At 44.6% G+C, this 22,747-nt stretch overlaps 1 protein-coding gene across 1 annotated transcript in view; it reads left to right on the top strand.

Moving 5' to 3' along the window:
- Positions 1-5,002: 5,002 nt before the first annotated feature.
- NUF2 (NUF2 component of NDC80 kinetochore complex) overlaps positions 5,003-22,747 on the top strand; it is a 66,236-nt gene continuing 48,491 nt past the window's right edge. The window contains exons 1-3 of the mRNA XM_082264888.1: positions 5,003-5,095; positions 16,044-16,196; positions 21,692-21,766. Of these exons, the coding sequence (XP_082121014.1) occupies positions 16,065-16,196; positions 21,692-21,766 (207 nt within the window). The 5' untranslated portion in view covers positions 5,003-5,095; positions 16,044-16,064. The remainder of the gene's footprint in view (positions 5,096-16,043; positions 16,197-21,691; positions 21,767-22,747) is intronic.

Below are 22,747 nucleotides of genomic sequence, written 5' to 3'. Positions count from 1 at the left end.
GGGTCAGGTCCAGAGAAGCATCACTGATATATTGCAACCCCTGTATCAGCTGGCCTGCCAAATCCGCCAGCTCAGAGGGATGTTGACCCCCTTGCAAATCCTGGCGCAGAATTTTTGCCCATTCCGCTAAAGACTGAGAGACCAAGGTAATAGCAAACACTGGCCTCAAAATTGAACCTGTCACAAAGAAAATATGGCGGACCAGAGACTCAGCCTTCCTGTCTACAGGGTCATTAAAAGACAGAGCAAGACATTAAGTAGCATTGGACCTTACTTAGCCTGGAAACCTGAGAATCGACCACTGGTGAGACTGTCAGTTTCTTTAAGAGGGACTCCTCAAAAGGGATACCTCCTAGCCAAACGCTTAGGTATCCCAACCATGCCTTTTGGGGAACCTCACTGACTAGCCACAATCTCGTCAAAATAGGCGGGAAAGGGGAACCCCTTAGTCACCTTGGAAGGTCTGTGGGCAGAGATGTATAGTAACGAAGTAGAACTACTTAAGTACCGAAATGCGGTATCTGTACTTTCCTAGAGTAGAATTTTTTTCTTCTACTTTTACTTCACTACATTTTTTCGATGATTTCGATACTTCTACTCCGATATTTTTTTTTTGTGCTGCATAGTTACTCGTTACTTTTAAAAAAAATTACCACTGCCAGAACAGTAGATGCAGGTTGCATAAAGCTCAAAAAAATGTGTATGTCATTTGTAAATCAGCGCATACGAAAAAAAAGGCTGGGTATAATAAAAGCTGCTATACCAAATCTTTCCAATAAAAAGAAAATATGAAACAAACAAATAAATGGTGCTACAGCGCTTAAAGTGCATCAAGAAACTACTAACAAACACAGGTTAATCATTTGAATAAATCATTTGAAATAATTAAAAACAATATGATGTTCAAACTTTTGACTTCTTTCTTTAATAACTACATAATACAGTACTTTTATTTCTACTTTCAGTACTTGAGTAGAATTGTTTTTATAAAACTACTGGTACTTTTTACTTTTAGTACTTAAGTAGCAAATTTTTTGAAAAAACTACTTGCAATACTTAAGTAAAAAAAATGTTGAATACTTTAGTACTTCTACTTAAGTAACTTTTTCTGCGAGCACTTCTACTTAAGTCACTTTTTGATCGAGCACTTGTACTTTTACTCAAGTAGAAATTTTGAGTACTTTATACAAGTCTGCCTGTGGGTGCCAAATTGCATCGGTAAGGCTGACGCAGCGTTAGCTGTGTCCTCCAAATTTAAAGTTACCTGCAATGATACAGTGCCTCCATAAGCGCCATTTCTTGCGCAGATGTAGTGGAAGAGGACCCATCCTCACTGTCTGAGCACTTGAAGTGTGTGGACGCAAACCGCATGGGGTGGCGCGCGTCCGCGGCGGTCATATTAGCCTCAGAATCTGAGGAAGCAGGTGAAGAAGGAGGGCGCTTTTTTTTTTTTTTTTTCTTTTACCATGTCTCTTCTGAAGGGCCATATCCACTTTAGACACCAGTGACTGCAGGACCATCGCCATGGCCGCCAGGGAGGATGGAGATTCAGAGTGGGTCAGGTGGTGACACTTGCTCTGGGGGCTCCATAGAAAACCTGGGAACCACTACGTTTTTTTTTTTTTTTGTGTAAACAAACTTTCTGAAAAAAAAAAAAAAAAACACTAACTTCCACCACCCCTGTACCAATAGCACTACAGGTCCCAGCACACTGCTATAGCAGGAAGAGAAAGTATCATACAGCCCCAGGGACTCACCACCACTGCATGCAGGGAGAAAGAAGCGCCAAACTGCTTGCTCCACGCTGTTCGGAAAGGAAGAGAAAACAACTGTACTGCCGCTGCTCCTGTGGATACAAGAAAATTGCCGCCCATTGACTTCAATGGGAAACTACAAAAAAAAAAAATGTCTGCTGGGCTACACAAACAGGGCAGCCGAGCTACCATACAGTAAGCTATGGGAAAATGGCAGCATGGCTCACTGGACCCCACGACCATTTCAGGTACTTCATCCAGTAAGGGGGAGGGCCTAGCCAGGAACCCCCCCCCCACCAGGTATATGCACACCGTACCACGAAAGGAGCCGGCATAGCTCCCACCCCCCTTACAGCCACAGCTCCCCATATAGCCACCTTAGCCATGGGGGCTAGTGGGACGGGGTTTGCACAGGTGACACTCTAGCTAGGATGGGGTGACAGAAGGGTAGGAGGGACTGACCAACCCGGGGATAGGCCCGCAGCCACCCTGAAATTTCCCAAAGGAGGCCAGAGGTATGCTGTAACTCGGGCCGCGACCCAGTCGTGTGCGTCCTCGCAAGGTATTTCACTTACCGGCCAGCCCTCGTCCTGTGAGGCTATGTTACGGCCGAGGTAAAGTCTGCACACTCGCTGGCCAGACTGGGGAGACTAAGGATCTAGGATATCCAGTCTGTCACCCAGTCCAGCAACTGATTGTAGTTTTCAGAGGAACGGACTTGATTGTAGAAGTTAAAAAAACACAAAAGGAAAAAATGCTAGGACCAAAGATCCCAACAAGGAGCTAGGTCCTGACTAGGCAGAAAAAAACAAATCCTATAGAAGGAAGTGGGAGTATAACCCCCTGGGACTCCCTAGGGACGTAGCCAAGCTTTGTTAACTCTTTACCGCCTAGCGTCCTACTCCTATGAAGAGCAGCATAACCCAACTGTCAATGAACAAAAGAGAAACGTGCATTTAAAATAAAAAGTAATAAATATGAAACAAAAAGTGTGTGTATATATATATATATATATATATATATATATATTTTTTTTTTTTTTTTTTGCAGTAATGTACCCTGTCAACTGGGATAGGCGATGTTGATTCTGATTTCTATTACTATATACATTTCTAACTGACCAGTGTTTAATCTGGAAAAGTATTAGTAAGTGAACCTGGAGACATAAGGAAAGCAATGCATGAGGTGTGCCATTCACAGAAGGAGTGTGCTCAAAAAGCATTGAATGATTATATTAAATATTACCTTTAATTTTAGGTTAGTCCAAAAAGTTTATGTGTGCATATAAATGTTTGCATACACTGAGTTATATTTCTTAAACAACATATTATACAGTCTTGTGCAGAAAAGACGTGGCTAACAACATAGGAATTTAATTATGTTCATGCCTTGGGTTTAATTTTTTTTCTCCATTTCATCAATCTCGTCTGCCATTGTAGCTGAAGGTTTTTTTCTTCCACATCAACTCCCCTGCCAAAAATAAATTTACACGATTAGGTGAGGATCAGTTAAACACAAAAAAAATTAAAAAATTTTGGCTAACTGCTACTATGCATGAAATGTTTTCATGACAACATGAAAATAGATGTCAGGAGCATGTCCTTGAAGAGCCTGCATGCACAGCGATAAGACAGTCCCCCCCCCATATTTCATGGGCGAGAGACAACCCCCCCCCCCTCCCATATCCCAGGGAGAGACAACCTCCCCCTCCTCCCATATCCCAGCGAGAGACAACCTCCCCCCACCCTCCCATATCCCAGCGAGAGACAACCTCCCCCCACCCTCCCATATCCCAGCGAGAGACAACCTCCCCCCACCCTCCCATATCCCAGCGAGAGACAACCTCCCCCCACCCTCCCATATCCCAGCGAGAGACAACCTCCCCCCCCCTCCCATATCCCAGCGAGAGACAACCCCCCCTTCCCATATCCCAACGAGAGACAACCTCCCCCCACCCTCCCATATCCCAGCGAGAGACAACCTCCCCCCACCCTCCCATATCCCAGCGAGAGACAACCCCCCCTTCCCATATCCCAGCGAGAGACAACCTCCCCCCACCCTCCCATATCCCAGCGAGAGACAACCTCCCCCCCCCTTCCCATATCCCAGCGAGAGATAACCCCCCCCCCCCATATCCCAGCGAGAGACAACCCCACCCTCCCATATCCCAGCGAGAGACAACCCCCCCCCACCCTCCCATATCCCAGCGAGAGACAACCTCCCCCCCCCCTTCCCATATCCCAGCGAGAGACAACCCCCCCCCCCCCATATCCCAGCGAGACAACCTCCCCCCCCTCCCATATCCCAGCGAGAGACAACCCCCCCCCCCCTTCCCATATCCCAGCGAGAGACAACCCCCCCCCCCATATCCCAGCGAGACAACCCCACCCTCCCATATCCCAGCGAGAGACAACCTCCCCCCCCCCCCCCTTCCCATATCCCAGCGAGAGACAACCCCCCCCCTCCCATATCCCAGCGAGAGACAACCCCCCCCCCTTCCCATATCCCAGCGAGAGACAACCCCCCCCCCCATATCCCAGCGAGACAACCCCACCCTCCCATATCCCAGCGAGAGACAACCCCCCCCCCACCCTCCCATATCCCAGCGAGAGACAACCTCCCCCCCCCCTTCCCATATCCCAGCGAGAGACAACCCCCCCCCCCCATATCCCAGCGAGACAACCTCCCCCCCCTCCCATATCCCAGCGAGAGACAACCCCCCCCCCCCTTCCCATATCCCAGCGAGAGATAACCCCCCCCCCCCATATCCCAGCGAGAGACAACCCCACCCTCCCATATCCCAGCGAGAGACAACCCCCCCCCACCCTCCCATATCCCAGCGAGAGACAACCTCCCCCCCCCTTCCCATATCCCAGCGAGAGACAACCCCCCCCCCCCCATATCCCAGCGAGACAACCTCCCCCCCCTCCCATATCCCAGCGAGAGACAACCTCCCCCCCCCCTCCCATATCCCAGCGAGAGACATCCCCTCCCAATATCCAGCTAGAGCCAGTCCTACTCCTTGGCAGATATTCCATAAGTTCAAGCAGTAAAAAAAGTGACATACCTATAATGCAGAGCACCCACATGGGTTGTGTGTGACTAGTTCCTATCTACTTCCTGTACTTCTGTGCACCATGTGACCAAACAGTCACATGGTCTGCTGACATCACCAGGGTCCTTCTACTCTACTGGGTAGGAACTAGCGGTGGAACGCATATGTGCGTGTCAGGCGCAGTGTAGTGACATCAGGGAGGGGGAGGGATCAAGTTTGAAAAGTTCCCGGTGTATAACGTCTTTATAGAGGGTCTGTGTCTCATAGAATCTGCGATCTAACGTGAGTACCGGAGCGATTATTATTGTACGGATCTGTGGGTGTAGACTGGCGGTGTGTGTGTTCATTGTACAGCTGACAGCACGGGGAACGATATTAACCCCTTGGAGCCTAAGCCTTTTTTAAGCTTACAAGTTAAAATCAGTATTTTTGATAGAAAATTGCTTAGAACCCCCAAACATTATATGTATTATTTTAGCAGAGACTCTAGAGAATAAAATGGCGATGGTTGCAATATTTTATGTCACATGGTATTTGCACAGCGGTCTTTCAAATGCAATTTCTTGGTTGGAAATACACTTTCATGAATAAAATAACAAAACAGTAAAATTAGCCCAATTCTTTTGTATAATGTGAAAGATGATGTTAAACCGAGTAAATAGATACCCAACGTGTCATGCTTTTAAATTGCGCACACTCGTGGAATGGTGACAAACTTCAGTACTTAAAAATCTCCTTAGGTGATGATTTAAAATTTTTTAATGGTTAAAATTTGGATTTACAGAGGAGGGGTTGTGCTAGAATTATTTCTCTCGCTCTAACGATCGCAGCGATACCTCACATGTGTGGTTTAAATACCGTTTACATATGTGGGTGTAACTTATGAGTGTAGCGTATGCGTTGGCTCCTGCAGGCGAGCACTGAGGGACGAGGTGTTTTACATTTTTTTTCCTCTTAATTATTTTATTTTTACACTATTCAAAAAAAAAAAAAAAAAAAATGTTTTTTTATCACTTTTTTTGCTGTCACAAGGAATGTAAACATCCCTTGTGAAAGTAATCGGCAGTGACAAGAAAAATGGTAGAAATCAATGCAAATCTTCAATCAGCTGCTAGCAAAGGAAGTACACAAAGCCTCGAATAAAATCACATAAGAATGTTGCAGCGCTCATAAATGTGAAATCCAAGGATCAAAATTCATAGAATAAAATCCATCTTATAAAATGGATTTTATTCTATGAATTTTGATCCTTGGATTTCACGTTTACGAGCGCTGCAAAATTCTTATGTAATAGGCAGTGACAGGTGCTCTTTATGTTTTAAATGCTGTCTTTAACCACTTAAGCCCCGGAAGATTTTACCCCCTTCCTGACCAGGGCCTATTTTGCGATTTGGCACTGCGTGACTTTAACGGACAATTGCGCGGTCGTGCGACGCTGTACCCAAATTAAATTGACGTCCTTTTTTTCCCACAAACAGAGCTTTCTTTTGGTGGTATTTGATCACCTGTGTGATTTTTTTTTTTTTTGATCATGCGCTATAAACAAAAAAAAGAGCAAAAATAACAATATTTTCACATTTTTTTTATATGAAATTCCCCCAAAAAAATCAAAATTTTTTAACATTTTAGGCCAATTTGTTTTCTGCTACATATGTTCGGTAAAAAAAAAATCGCAATAAGCGTATTTTGATTGGTTTGCGCAAAAGTTGTTGCATTTACAAACTAAGGGAAAGATTTTTGTCATTTTTATTTATTTATTTTTTTAACGAGTAATGGCGGCGATCTGCAATTTTTTTTTTTTTGTCCGAAATCTAATTGTACAGTCTGCTTTATAGTGAACATACAATCTAATTGTACAGTCTACTTTATAGTGAACATACAATCCAATTGTACAGTCTGCTTTATAGTGAACATACAATCTAATTGTACAGTCTGCTTTATAGTGAACATACAATCTAATTGTACAGTCTGCTTTATAGTGAACATACAATCTAATTGTACAGTCTGCTTTATAGTGAACATACAATCTAATTGTACAGTCTGCTTTATAGTGAACATACAATCCAATTGTACAGTCTGCTTTATAGTGAACATACAATCTAATTGTACAGTCTGCTTTATAGTGAACATACAATCGAATTGTACAGTCTGCTTTATAGTGAACATACAATCTAACCACTTAAGCCCCAGCCCTATTTCGGACACTTTTTGTTTACAAGTTAAAAGCAGTATTTTTTCCTAGAAAACTACTTAGAACCCCCAAACATTATATATATATATATATATATATATATATATATATATATATATATATATATATATATATATATATATATATATTTTAGCAAAGTCTCTGTAGAATAAAATGTCGGTCGTTGCAAAATTTTTTGTCACGCGGTATTTGCGCAGCGGTCTTTAAAACGCCATTTTTTTGGAAAAAATTCGAAAAATCACATTTCACTGCATTTAAAAAATACTAAACAGTAAAGTTAGCCCATTTTTTTTGTATATTGTGAAAGATGATGTCACGCCGAGTAAATAGATACCCAACATGTTACGGTTTAAAATTTTTGCATACGGCCGTTTTTCAAATCTGCTGCCTTTTGCAGCACAGTAACCCGGAAGTGACGTCATAGACGCCGCTTCCGGGTTACGTCATCGGAGCCCCGATCGATGCTGTTTCCGGCATTCATCGGGACTCCATCCAGCCGGCGGACGTGCCGGCTGTGTGCTCGGGGCTCCCGGTGGGACGTCAAGGCCACGGAAGGCGGCGGGAGGGGGGGGACGTCCCCTCCCGCCCTCCGGGTAACGATCGAGCGACTCCCGAGCCGCATCGGTCATTACCGACGGAAAGCCGACCGTCGGCTTCAAACCACGGTACCGGGATGATGCCTCTAACTAGAGGCATCATCCCGGTGTTCCGTGAGAATTACCTACCCGTGAGAAAAACCTACCCTCGTCACTTCCGGTGCACCCTCATTGTCTGTAACGCGGCAGTGACATTAAAACAGCTGCCCGACAATATGAATCATCTCCGCTCCTTCCCCTGACACTTCACTGATGTCGGCTAGTAAATATAAAAGCGCCGCCGGGTGTATGAGAAGATACATAACGGACCCGCCAGCCGCTTTTATATTTACTCGCCGACATCAGTGAAGTGACAGGGGAAGGAGCGGAGTAGATTCATATTGTCGGGCAGCTGTTTTAATGTCACCGCCGCGTGGGTAGCTTTTTTTCACGGACACCCTAATACTGTCATACTACTGCGCATGCCCAGTAGTCAGCTCCTTATCTTTTTCATTCGGTTTCCGGGGCTCTGAGCATGCGCAGTGCTGCGCTGCTCAGCTGTTCATGCCCGGAAGTGACGAAGGTAGGTTTTTCTCACGGGGTAGGTAAATCTCACGTTACACCGGTATAACCCCGCAAAGTCAGCCGATACGTTACTATGCGGTAAGTGGCTAATTGTACAGTCTGCTTTGTGGTGACTATACATTCTGCTTTACGTTTATGAACAAGTATGTAGGTCAGGGTGTTCTAAAATTTTATCGGACCCATGAAAATTCCGGACCTCGTCACTTCCGGCTGGTGTGAGCCCCGGAGCGCATGGGCACAAGGTCCGAGGAAATTCTAAGACTTAGAGAACAGCTGATTGAGAGGAGGAGGGGCTGAGGTGGGACGCACACACCGCCGCGGGAAAATTGCTGTCACGGGCGAACCATATGTGCTAGAGACCCCAAAATTGTATGGTAGGTAGCCAAGACACTCCCCTACAGCTGTTAAAAATTTGGGGTCTCGGGGATGAAAGGGTGCGGAGCAGTGGTCCCCGGTTCTCGGGGTCACTGCTCCGCGCCCTTTCATCCCCAAGACCCACGGGGTCACTGCTCCGCGCTCTTTCATCCCCGAGACCCCAAATTTCTATCAGCTATAGGGGAGCGTCTTGGCTACCTGCCATACAATTTTGGGGTCTCTAGCACATATGGTTCGCCCGTGACAGCAATTTTCCCGCGGCTGTGTGTGCATCCCACCTCAGCCCCTCCTCCTCTCAATCAGCTGTTCGCCAAGTCTTAGAATTTCCTCGGACCTTGTGCGCATGCGCACCAGGGCTCGCACCAGCCGGAAGTGACGAGGTCCGATTTTTTTCACGGGTCCGACAAAATTTTAGAACACAGGGAACTGTCAGACTGGATACAAATGGATTGGACAGTTTAGGTCGGTGCTTGTATTCTATAGTTTTGGTAAAGCTGATTGCATGGTCAGATTGTAATGTGTATGGTGGTGCTTCCATTGAAGAGTTTTTGAGGCAGTTTTTGTGTCACATGACCTATGAAAAAACAAAGCAATAAGCACAGTAAAATCACTTCAAAATAGTGTGCCTTTTCACCACCATTATCAGCACCCTTTTCTCTATCAGCAAAATACTAATAACACCATTTTCGGCCAATATGTTTGACCGCCAACATTTTGGTGCATCTCTACTTATTAGTACCCTCCTTCAGCAGATCCCCCTGCTCAGTATAATCCCAGCTCTGCTGATCCCCCAAGTAGTGGAATACCCAGCTCTGCTGATCCCCCACTCAGTTGTAATCCCCCACTCAGTTGTAATCCCCCACTCAGTTGTAATCCTCCACTCAGTTGTAATCCCCCACTCAGTTGTAATCCCCCACTCTGTTGATTCCCCACTCAGTAGTAATCCCCAGCTCTGCTGATCCCCCACTCAGTAGTAATCCCCATCTCTGCTTATCCCCCACTCAGTAGTAATCCCCAGCTCTGCTCATGCCCCGCTCAGTAGTACTCCCCAGCTCTGCTGATCCCCCACTCAGTAGTACTCCCCAGCTCTGCTGATCCCCCACTCAGTAGTACTCCCCAGCTCTGCTGATCCCCCACTCAGTAGTAATCCCCAGCTCTGCTGATCCCCCACTGAGTAGTACTCCCCAGCTCTACTCATCCCCCACTCAGTAGTAATCCCCACTCAGTAGTAATCCCCAGCTCTGCTGATCCCCCACTCAGTTGTAATCCCCCACTCAGTTGTAATCCCCCACTCTGTTGATTCCCCACTCAGTAGTAATCCCCAGCTCTGCTGATCCCCCACTTAGTAGTAATCCCCAGCTCTGCTGATCCCCCACTTAGTAGTAATCCCCAGCTCTGCTGATCTCTTACTCAGTAGTAATCCCCAGCTCTGCTGATCCCCCACTCAGTAGTAATCCCCATCTCTGCTCATTCCCCGCTCAGTAGTACTCCCCAGCTCTGCTGATCCCCCACTCAGTAGTACTCCCCAGCTCTGCTGATCCCCCCCACTCAGTAGTAATCCCCAGCTCTGCTGATCCCCCACTGAGTAGTACTCCCCAGCTCTGCTCATCCCCCACTCAGTAGTAATCCCCACTCAGTAGTAATCCCCATCTCTGCTGATCCCCCACTCAGTAGTAATCCCCAGCTCTGCTGATCCCCCACTGAGTAGTACTCCCCAGCTCTGCTCATCCCCCACTCAGTAGTAATCCCCACTCAGTAGAAATCCCCATCTCTGCTGATCCCCCACTCAGTAGTAAACCCCAGCTCTGCTGATCCCCCACTCAGTAGTAAACCCCAGCTCTGCTGATCCCCCCACTCAGTAGTAATCCCCACCTCTGCTGATCCCCCACTCAGTAGTAATTCCCAGCTCTGCTGATCCCCCACTCAGTAGTAATCCCCAGCTCTGCTGATCCCCCACTCAGTAGTAATCTCCCACTCTGTTGATCCCCCACTCAGTAGTAATCTCCCACTCTGTTGATCCCCCACTCAGTAGTAATCCCCAGCTCTGCTGATCCCCCACTCAGTAGTAATCTCCCACTCTGTTGATCCCCCACTCAGTAGTAATCTCCTGCTCTGTTGATCCCCCCACTCAGTAGTAATCCCCAGCTCCGCTGATCTCCCACTAATTAGTAATCCCCAGCTCTATCTATGCCTCATTTAGTAGTACTTCCAGCTCTGTCTATCCCCCATTTAGTAGTACATATAGCTCTGCTGATCCCCCACTTAGTCGCAATCCCCAGCTCTGTTGATCCCCCACTCAGTAGTAATCCCCAGCTCTGCTGATCCCCCACTCAGTAGTAATCTCCCACTCTGTTGATCCCCCACTCAGTAGTAATCTCCTGCTCTGTTGATCCCCCCACTCAGTAGTAATCCCCAGCTCCGCTGATCTCCCACTAATTAGTAATCCCCAGCTCTATCTATGCCTCATTTAGTAGTACTTCCAGCTCTGTCTATCCCCCATTTAGTAGTACATATAGCTCTGCTGATCCCCCACTTAGTCGCAATCCCCAGCTCTGTTGATCCCCCACTCAGTAGTAACCCCCAGCTCTGCTGTTCATCTGGTTTGCTGATCATCCTCTCTCTTCGGTCCCCGCTCACCTCCTGCTATTTTGTTCCCATGCTGCGCACCACTTGTGACATTGCTAATTTCTCCTGCTCTGGTCCCCCAGCTCTGCTGATCCTCTGCCACTCAGTCCTCCCTCTCCAGTCCCCAAGCACATTCCAGTATAGTGTTCCTATTTTGCACACCATGTGTACTGTCTGCTAGTTGCTCCACTGCAGTCTGGACCTTGCTCACCTTCCTGCTGCACCAGACACTCCCAGAATATACAGTACACATGCACTGGAAGTGACTGCTCATGACGTCTTTCTGGTTCGCTTGTTGGTTTAGCAGTGCATCCTGGGATATTTCATACCTGCAGTACCTCCAAAACAAAGTAAAGCTGAAGCTGAATAAAAGCCTCTCAAAAGCTGCAGGTGCTGTAAACAAGCACCTTCCTAGAATTCTGTGGAGGCTTTGGAGATGCTTTGAAGCACCAAAAAAGCAACATCATCAAAAAAGCAGTATCATTTTTTTTTAAGCAAAACAATCGCAGTGCGTGAACAGGACTGTAATGTAACCATTTTATTTAGTGGGAGGTGCTTTGATTGGCATTCAGAGTGCTTTAAAAAAGCGTGTCCAATGCCACAACGGCCCTTTAGTGTTACTTTAAAGCTGAAGTTTAGTTATGGCTATACTTGCTTAGTTACAGTGCCTTGAAAAAGTATTCATACCCCTTGAAAATTTCCACATTTTGTCATGTTTTATAGCCGAAATCGTAAATGTATTTTATTGGGATAGACCAACACAAAGTGGCACATAATTGTGAAGTGGAAGGAAAATGATAAATGCTTTTCAAGATTTTTTACTAATAAATATGTGAAAAGTGTGGCGTGCATTTGTATTCAGCCCCCTTTACTCTATTACCCCTAACTAAAATCTAGTGGAACCAGTTGTCTTCAGAAGTCACCTGATTAGTAAATAGAGTCCACCTGTGTGTAATTTAATCTCAGTATAAATACAGCTGTTCTGGGAAGCCTTCAAAGGTTTGTTGGAGAACCTTAGTGAACAAACAGCATCATGAAGGCCAATGAACACACCAGACAGGTCAGGGATAAAGTTGTGGTGAAGTTTAAAGCAGGGTTAGGTTAAAAAAATACCTGAAGCTTTGAACATCTCACAGAGCACTGTTAAATCCATCATCTGAAAATGGAAAGAGTATGGCACAACTGCAAACCTACCAAGACATGGCCGTCCACCTAAACTTACAGGCCGGGCAAGGAGAGCATTATTTAAGCATTAATTAAGCAGCCAAGAGACCCATGGTAACTGGAGGAGCTGCAGAGGTCCACAGCTCAGGTGGGAGAATCTGTCCATGGGACAACTATTAGTCCTGCACTCCACAAATCTGACCTTTTATAGAAGAGTGGCAAGAACAAAACCATTGTTGAAAGAAAGCCATAAGAAGTCCCATTTGCAGTTTGCGAGAAGCCATGTGGGGGACACTGCAAACATGTGGAAAACTAACACTGCACATCATCCTAAACCCACCATCCCCACCATGCTTTCAGTTTGCGCTTACTGAGAGGAGGCGGGGCGGAGGCGGACTCAAATCAATACATGCCGTAGAGCTCACTGAGAGGAGGCGGGGAGGAGCACGGACTCAAATCAATACATCCCGGAGTACAGCTGGTGCCAGTGTAATAATGTGAGATTTCGTCACTAGGTGATTCGCAAGGGCTGCTGGGATACATCCCAGCATCCCTTGCGAATCGCCGAGTGACGTAATCGCCAACAGGCGGCCGGACCCGAAAGTGCGGATGAATAAAGAAGAAAAAAGGTATTTCCTTGCAAAAAAAAAATAGTTTACATTGGTAAAAGCATTTTTAAAGGGGATTACGTACATCTAAACTTATTAAAATGGGTGGAACTCCACTTTAAGACTGGGGCGGAGGTTCACCTTCCAGCAGGACAATGACCCTAAACATACAGCTAGAGCTACAATGGAATGGTTTAGATCAGGGATCCTCACACTACGGCCCTCCAGCTGTTGCAGAACTACACATCCCATGAGGCATTGTAAAACTCTAACATTCACAGACATGACTAGGCATGATGGGGGATTGTAGTACCCACTGGAGGGCCATAGTTTGAAGACCCCTGGTTTAGATCAAGGCATAATTATGTGTTAGAATGTCCCAGTCAAAGTCCAGACCTAAATCCAATTGAGAATCCAAAAAATTGCTGTTCACAGATGCTCTCCATCCAATCTGACAGCTATTTTGCAAAGAAGAATGGGCAAAACTGTCACTCTCTAGATGTGCAAAGCTGGTAGACATACCCAAAAAGACTTGCAGCTGGAATTGCAGTGAAAGGTGGTTCTACAAAGTATTGACTCGGGGCTGAATACAAATGCGCACCACCATTTTCACATATTTATTAGTAAAAAAAAAAAACATTTATCATTTTCCCTTCGAGCCGGTTCACATACAGGCGACCCGACTTGCCGGGGCGACCTGTGAAGTCGCGGTGCGCAGCTCGCACCGCGACCTCGGAGCGGCATGCACGGACTTCATATCATTGAAGTCAATGCAGGTCGCCCCAAAGTAGCTCAGGACCCTTTTTCTAAGTCGGAGCGACTTGTGTCGCTCCTTTAGAACGGGTCCTGTGCTAATCTATGGCAGGCGACTTGGCGACCAGGTCGCCTGCCAAGTCGCCCCAGTGTGAACCGGCACTTCTACTTCACAATTATGTGCCACTTTGTGTTGGTCTATCACATAAAATCCCAATAAAAAACATTTACGTTTTTGGTTGTAACATGACAGAATGTGGAACATTCTCAAGGAATATGAATACTTTTTCCAGGCACTGTATATTGCTCCAGCCTGGACCAATGTAACTCAGCCTGTATCATACCTGAGGGATCCCTGTGAAAACTGGAAATCACTGTAGTAAGCTGTGCAACGCCACTGGCTTCTGGGTCCTGTGCCAAGTGGCTGCCCTGCTGCATTGTGAACATAGGAGGTCTCACACTTGACACGGGTGCTATTCAGAGAATGCTAAGTGTTTTCTGATTGGACAAGGTGGTAGGGATCATGACATCACCGCCCTAATACATCTTCTTTAAATCTTTTCAGTAATTAACATAGAGGAGGGTATGCAGTCAAATTTTTTTAGTTCAGTTTGGTGCTTTGATGCCCTACAGCCAAGGAATGTATGATTCTAATAATACTACAGAATAGGGAAAAAGACCGTAAGGGAGCATTCACACTGTTGTGGTGTGTTACAGCACGCCTGTTAAAGATGAAGTAAAGTCTGAAAAAAAAATTTCTTTTTGGTTACCTGCAAAGCAAATGCATAATATTACATAGTTACATAGTAGTTGAGGTCCATCCAGTTCAACCTGTGTAGGTGTGTGTGGCCGTAATCCTCTCACATACCCCTGAATGTTCTGATCCTTGAGATGTACATCTAAGAGTCTTTTGAAAGCCACCATACTACCCGCAGAAACCACCTCTTGTGGTAGAGAATTCCACAATCTTGTAGCCCTAACAGTAAAGAACCCCCCACGTTGCCTGAGGTTAAAACGCTTCTCCTCTAATTGCATTGTATGCCCCCGAGTCCTCATGCACTCTCTACGACTGAATAGCTTTTTTTCTATGTCGAGATCACCATTGAGATATTTATAAATTGCTATCATGTCCCCTCTCAGGCGTCTCTTCTCCAGGGAGAATAAATCAAGCGATTGTAGACGCTCTTCATAATTAAGGTCCTCCAATCCCCTAATTAGTTTAGTTGCCCTTCTCTGGATCCTGTCCAGCTCCAACACATCCCTCCTGAGGACTGGAGACCAGAACTGGACAGAATACTCCAGATGTGGTCGGACCAGAGTTTTATAAAGTGAAAGGATTATAGCCTTATCTCTGGAATACATCCCCTTCCTTATGCATGCTAATATTCTGCCGGCTTTGGCAGCTGCCGCTTGACATTGCATGCTATTGCCTAATCTATCATCAACCAAGACTTCCAGATCTTTCTCCATTTTTGATTCCCCCAAGGGTTCCCCCCCTAACTTGTATTGTGTTTTTATGTTTTTAGTCCCCAAGTGCAAAACCTTACACTTCTCCACATTAAACCTCATTTGCCATGTCGTAGCCCACTCCGTTATTTTGTCCAGGTCATTTTGTAGGATATCTGCTTCATGCTGTGCAGTTATCGCCCTGCCCAATTTTGTGTCATCTGCAAAAAACTGATCTAGAACTACTGATCCCATCCTTGATGCTGTTTATGAATAAATTGAACTGAATGTGCTGGTATGCAACACATACTAGCACATTATGTGATACTTACCTGCAAACGAAGCCCACTGGAGAGCGCATCCATATTTATCAGCCTTCCTTCCGGGTCTGCGGATCCCGACTGTGCTACTGGCAGGAGCCGCGTGACGTCACTCCCGTGCATGCGCGTGGGAGCTGCCGTTCACGGCACAGGACTCTGAAGAAACGGCATGGGCGGCCGTTCCTTCAGAGCGCATGCGCCGATGACGTCATCAGCTGCGTGCAATGTAAATATCTCCTAAACGGTGCAAGTTTAGGAGAGATTTAGAGTACCTATAGGTAAGCCTTATAGGCTTACATATAGATACAAACATTACAGGGGGGTATCCAACGTCTTTAAGGCAGACCATTTGTTATAAATGGGCAGCCAACAGACTGCAAATTTTAACGGAGATGCAGCATTTTTTACAATGGAGCGCATTTTATACCATGTTACCACAACACAATGGTGTGAATGGACCATTAAGAATTGAATATGACACTTTTTTTTTTTTTTTTTTTTTTTTTTTTAATGTACATTTTCCAGAGATGGTTTGATGTCAATGTTCATGTCTCTTCTAGGTATCTCCCAGGCTTTCTTGCCTTAACACACCATGTCTAATCCGGACAAGTTGACTTTTCCAAGGTTTTCAGTTGTAGATCTGGTAAATTTTTTCCGACAAAATATTCTTACTGCCGCTGAAGCTAAAAACTTCACCAAAGCTGACATCTATCCAAACCCCAAGGTAAGATGCTGCCCAGCCTGTTTGATTTAATCTTTTTATTTTTAGATCGGATTTAGAACCCCAGAAGTACATTATCATTACCAGCCCCAGTTAAAATGACACTCACAATATTAGGAATCTTGCCCATCAATGCCCCCTATAAGCTACAGCATCAGAATCACCGGTACTGGAGGGGTCGGTGAATGTGGGGTCTCACCTGGTCCTCGGTCTCGTCACTTCCGGTTGTTGTATAGCCCTGCCCTGACATGCTTCGTCCTTATGACTTTATCAAAGGTTTATAGGTTATGTTTACTAACAGTAATACAGGTTCAGTAGATATTTTTTTGTACTTGCAGTATTTTTACAAGTACAATACAGATTTTTTATTTCTTTGCTCAGACATACAGTGGATATAAAAACTCTACACACCCCCCGTTAAAATGTCAGGTTTCTGTGATGTAAAAAAAATGAGACAAAGATAAATAATTTCAGAACTTTTTCCACCTTTAATGTGACCTATAAATTATACAACTCAGTTGAACAACAAACGGAAATCTTTTAGGTGGAGGGAAAAAAAATAAAATAATATGGTTGCATAAGTGTACACACCCTTTAACTAGTACTTTGTTGAAGCACCTTTTGATTCTATTACAGCACTCAGTCTTTTTGGGTATGAGTCTGTCAGCATGGCACATCTTGACTTGGCAATATTTGCCCACTCTTCTTTGCAAAAACACTCCAAATCTGTCAGATTGCCAGGGTAACTCCTGTGCACAGCCCTCTTCAGATCACCCCATGGATTTTTTCAGGTCTGGGCTCTGGCTGGGCCATTCGAAAATTGTAATCTTCTGGTGAAGTCATTGTTTTGTTGATTTGGATGTATGCTTTGGGTCGTGTCATGATGAAAGATGAAGTTCTTCTTCATGTTCGGCTTTCTAGCAGAAGCCTGAAAGTTTTGTACCAATATTGACTGGTATTTGGAACTGTTCATTATTCCATCTACCTTGACTAAGAGCTCTGTTCCAGCTGAAGAAAAACAGCTCCAAAGCATGATGCTGCCACCACCATGCTTCACGGTGGGTATGGTATTCTGGTGATTTGCAGTGATGTTTTTGCACCAAACATATCTTTTGAAATTATGGCCAAAAAGTTCAACCTTGTTTTCATCAAACCATAACACATTTTCCTACATGCTTTTGGGAGACTTCAGATGTGTTTTTGCAAAATTTAGCCGGGCTTGGATGTTTTTCTTGGTAAGAAAAGGCTTTTTGTTTTGCCACTCTACCCCATAGCCCAGACATATGAAGAATACGGGAGATTGTTGTCACATGTACCACACAGCCAGTACTTGGCAGATATTCCTGCAGCTCCTTTAATGTTGCTGTAGGCCCCTGACCAGTTTTCTTCTCGTCTTTTCATCAATTTTGGAGGGACGTCCAGTTCTGGTAATGTCACTGTTGTGCAGTATTTGCTCCACGTGATTATGACTGTCTTCACTGTGTTCCATGGTATATCTAATGCCTTGGAAATTCTTCTGTACCCTTCTCCTGACTGATCGTACAAACAAGTGGATACTACACTCACCTGTAACTGGTCACTGCAGCAAGGAGCATTGGAAAGGCAACTCAAATTAAAAAACAAAGACATTTCCAGTCTCAACATACCGACCAACCGAATTGATCTGTCCAACAATATGCTTTAAAAAACAGGGGTTTAGTTGCACACATTTGCAAATACATGCATAAGCCACAAACCCCCGACAAGGCACCCCATTTTCTGTGGACCTAACTCTAAATTCTGTGAGTCTCCAACAATGGAAGCACATTCATTTAGATGGACAGGTGTAGGGCAGATAAACCTGAAGGGAGCCCACCCCTTAAAGACACAGGGGCACAACGAACACCCAGCCCATAGCACTATGGCAGCAAAGGTGTCAGTGCGTTGCCTGGCCAATATAATCCATAGTACAAACAAGTGGTTACTGCCCTCACCTGTAACTGGTCACTGCAGCAAGGAGCATTGGAAAGGCAACGCATATGAAAAAACAAAGACATTTCCAAGCATAACTTACCGACCAGCCTGCGACCAACTGAATTGACCCGTCCAACAGTTTGCGTTAAAAAAAGGGGGTTTAGTTGCACACGTCCTGCCATAGTGCTATGGGCTGGAGGTTCAGTGTGCCCCTGTGATTTAAGAAGGGGTGGGCTCTCTTAAGGTTTATCTGCCCTACACCTGTCCATCTAAATGCATGTGCTTCCATTGTTGGAGACTCACAGATATTAGAGTGAGGTCCACAGATAATGGGGTGCCTTGCCGGGGCACTGTGGCTTATGCATGTATTTGCAAATGTGTGAAACGAAACCCCTGTTTTTAACACATACTGTTGGACAGGTCAATTTGGTTGGTCGCAGGCTGGTCGGTAAGTTTAGCTTGGAAATGTCTTTGTTTCTTCTCCTGACTGATACCTTTTAACAACGAGATCCCTCTGATGCTTTGGAAGCTCTCTGCAGACCATGGCTTTTGCTTTAGGATGCGACTAAAAAAATTGCCAGGAAAGACCTACTAGAACAGCTGAACTTTATTTGGGGTTAATCAGAGGCACTTTAAATGATGGCAGGTGTGTACTGACTCCAAATTAACATGAGTTCTAATGTGATTGCATAGTTCTAATCACAGCTACATCCCCAGTTATAAGAGGGTGTGCACACTTATGCAACCACATTATTTTTACCACCCCCCCCCCCCCCTCCCCCAAAAGATTACAGTTTGTTTTTCAATTGAGTTGTACGGTTCATAGGTCACATTAAAGGTGGAAAAGGTTCTGGAATGATTTATCTTTCTCTCCTTTTTTTACACTACAGAAACCTGACATTTTCACACGGGTGTGTAGACTTTTCTATATCCACATTACATCTACATTTACATTACATTTACAAAGAAAACTAACATAGTTTTGGTGAATCTTATTTTGAAAGTACTCTACCTTGAGAGTGAAATAGAACCTGCCATTGTAGGCAATGCTAGTGGCATGGCTGTTTAGCAATCATTCTGGTCTTTGGTGTGGTTTTTAATCGTTGCAAGAGGGAGGGGTTTTTTTTTTTTTGTTTTTTTTTTACCACGGGGAAGATTTATTAACCACTTGAGGTCCAGGCATTTTCTGTCACTTTTGTTTCCATGAGAAAAAATGTTATATATATTCTTAAAGCTGAGGCCCTAGAGAAAAAATTGCAATTTTTTTTATATTACACGGTATTTGCACAGCAGTTTTTGTGGAAAAAATACACTTTACAAAAAACACAATACATAACTTTTTTTTATAAAAGATGTCATGCCAAGTAAATAGAAACTAAATGTGGCAAACTTTAAAATTGCGCACAGCCGCTCAACGGCGACAAACAATGTAAATTTTACTAACCAAAGGGGACGCTTTAAAAGCCTTTACAGGTTGCCACTTTAGATGTACAGAGCAGGTCTAGTGGTAGAATTACTGCCCATGATCCGACACTCGTGGTGATACCTCACATGTGTGGAACAATTGCGGTTTCATGCCGGACCGACACGCGCGCTCGCCTTTACACGCTAGCGAGGCGGGGGTATTTTAAAGGTGTCTTTTTTTTTTTTTTATTGCTGTCACAAGGAATGTTAACATCCCTGACAGCAGTAGGCATCTCTAAGACTCTAAATCCCTCCTTTGCACTTGAAAGCATTAAAAACCCCAAGATAGGTGTTTTTTAATACCTTCGATTTTCAAAAAAATGTTGCCGTTAAGATGCCGGTAAATTGGAAGTGATATCATGTCGTCACTTCCAGGTTACCATAGCTGTGACCCGATCCAAGCCGATCCTGGCTTTCTTTGGTTTTCCGACTAGCCGGTGGAAGTGTCGGCTAGTAGCTCTGGTCTCCTGTTGGAACGGGAGAGCCCAAGCGTTCCGCAGAAGACGGGGGCGTCCCCTTCCACTGCTTGTAATAACAACTGAGCGGCTCTAAAAAAAAAAGCGGTATGTCAGCTGCAGGCATCACCCCAGTACAACCACTTAAAGTCAAATGACGTTCCAAGTGGTTACAACTAGTGCACACGAAATTTGGTGCAGCTGTGCATAGTTACCAATCGGCTTCTAGATTTTATTGGCAAAGATTACCTGAACAAGTTTAAAATGAATGTAAAGGATCACCTTTTAAAACAACCCATTCAGTTTAAATATAAACTAAATGCAAAACATTTTTGTGTAGATATAAAAAAAAAATTATAAATAGCTTTTTTTCACTTTTTTTTTTTTTTAATCAGTGATCACATTCCCTCTGTTCTCAGCTACATAAGAGCTAGGGGAGGAGAAGCCACAGAACACTGAGCTTCCAATGAAAGGCTGTGCGGCAAGGGATTGTCAGAAGTCTGATCATTGAAAGAGAGCATACTGAGTTCCCAGCACAGCTAGAGAACTGACCATGGTGTGCTCTCCTGCTTAGTGTGGTCATTTTTTAATAGGAAAGCAGAGGGACTGGCAGGAACCCCAGGGGTTTCACATAAAGGAAGCAATACAAAGTGAACAGGATACTTGGAGAACAAGTACATGGTACAGCAGGCACATAGGAATATGAAGTGTTGGGGTAACAAACGCTTTAACGCAGTAGTAAATCGATAATAATAATTTTTTTAAAAACCCCACAAGACAATGGCATAATGTGCTGGTATGCATCGCATACTAGCATATTATGAAATACCTTCGAACTAAGCACTTCCAGCGGCGTCCTTTCCTCCGGGATCATGAGCTCCTGTGCTGTGAGTGGCCAGAGCCGTGATGACGTCACTCTCACGCATGCATGCGGCAGCCCTTGGTTCTGCAAGAAGCTCCGAAGGTCTGGCATACCTTAAAAGCGCATGCACTGCTGATGTCAGTGGCTGCATGCAGGGTTAATATCTCCTAAACAGTGCAGGTTTAGGAGATATTCATTTTACCTATGGGTATTATTCTAGGCTTACTTATAGGTAAAAATAACAAAGCAGGCTTTACAGCCCCTTTTAAGTCATAAGCTGATTAGTTACTATGCACAGCACCGGATTCTGTGTGCACTCATTTTAGGAACCCACCCCCCTGCAAAAAAGGATTCTTGTCCTCCTCATCACAGACTGAAATATTCATATGCAGCTTGGTGTAAAATTCTGGCATGTGCCGAGTTGAATGAACTCAACGTGTACATATGCAGGATTTGTATCATCCTGGCCAGACCAATCCAGTTGACCGAAAATGTTAAAAGCAGAAATAGATATGAGCACCAGCAAGGAAGCTTGCAGAGATTGGATCAGGAGAGGTGAGTATAGTTCTGCTTTAGATGGACTCGCTGACATTGGGATAAATGTGCAAGTAGGGAAAGTTAGAGAGAAGTTAGAAATCTTTTCTTCTGTTATATGTACTGGGTTACACAAAGCAGAGTATTTGTACAGAATTCAGTTTATTCCATTATAGTTTGGGAAATGTTTTAAAAGAATCCTTGTCTAATAGATGGTTTCTAATTTACAGCTAGAATGGGTTCAGAAGATCTACATGAGAATACTGCAGCAAGTGTTCAACCTTCGAGTGGAACACTTTTATATGGTATGGATCAGTTTGTTGCTTTTTTTTTTTTTTTTTTTTTTTTTTACTTAAAGAGGAAGTAAACCCTCCTCAGGAAGTTGTACCTATAGGTAAGCCTATATTAAGGCTTACCTATAGGTACTGTAAATATCTCCTAAACATGCACCGTTTAGGAGATATTTACCTTTAATGCAGCCAGTGACGTCACTGGCGCATGCGCTCTGAAGGAACGGCAGATCGTGCCGTTCCTTCAGAGCCCCGTGCCGTGACCGTCGGCTCCCGCGCGCGTGCGCGGGAGTGACGTCACCGCGGCTCCGGCCAATCAGATGGCCGGATGCCGCGATCCCGGAAGACGGGCGACTATACATGTCGCCCGTCATACAGGTAAGCGGACGGCACGGCGGGGGCTCGTTCTAAGGTAAGTATTTCATAATGAGCTAGTATGCGATGCATACTAGCTCATTATGGGTTTCTCTTTCAGGATTTAAAGAAGAGGAAAAAAAAAAATCTCGGTGTACAACCTCTTTAAGTACTCTATGTAAACCCTAACAATTTATTTTCTTGCTTTCTCCCTTTCCATCTGGTTAACATCCCAATAAAATAATTTTGTTATATCGGTTTTATGATTGCAAAAAATATCTGTCGATCCTGCTGGGAAATCCTGTGAGCTGTAAACTTTCTGTACACACTACCTTAGATGTGCTGAAATCTCAAGCAGTGCTGTTGGCCCTACCCAGTTTACCTCTGAACTAAAGAACAATTCATATACCATGAGATCTCTAGTCCAATTCATATACCATGAGATCTGTATTCCAAATAAGTAGTCAGCAGCCTAGGGTGACCATGTTACTCCTCCCATAGATGCAGTACAGGGAGTGAGCGTTGTTAACCTAAGTCAGGGAGTGATACTTAGGAATGTACCGATACCAGTTTTGTAAGACCAAGTACTGATATCAATTACCGATACCTATTTGTAGTGTCATGTGACAGCTAACTGCACAG

The sequence above is a fragment of the Pelophylax lessonae genome, assembly GCF_965119305.1.
Source record: "Pelophylax lessonae genome assembly, chromosome: 8".
In the NCBI taxonomy this organism is placed as follows: domain Eukaryota; kingdom Metazoa; phylum Chordata; class Amphibia; order Anura; family Ranidae; genus Pelophylax; species Pelophylax lessonae.
Note: the sequence above shows the minus strand (reverse complement) of the source record. Positions and strands in the feature narration are given on the sequence as shown.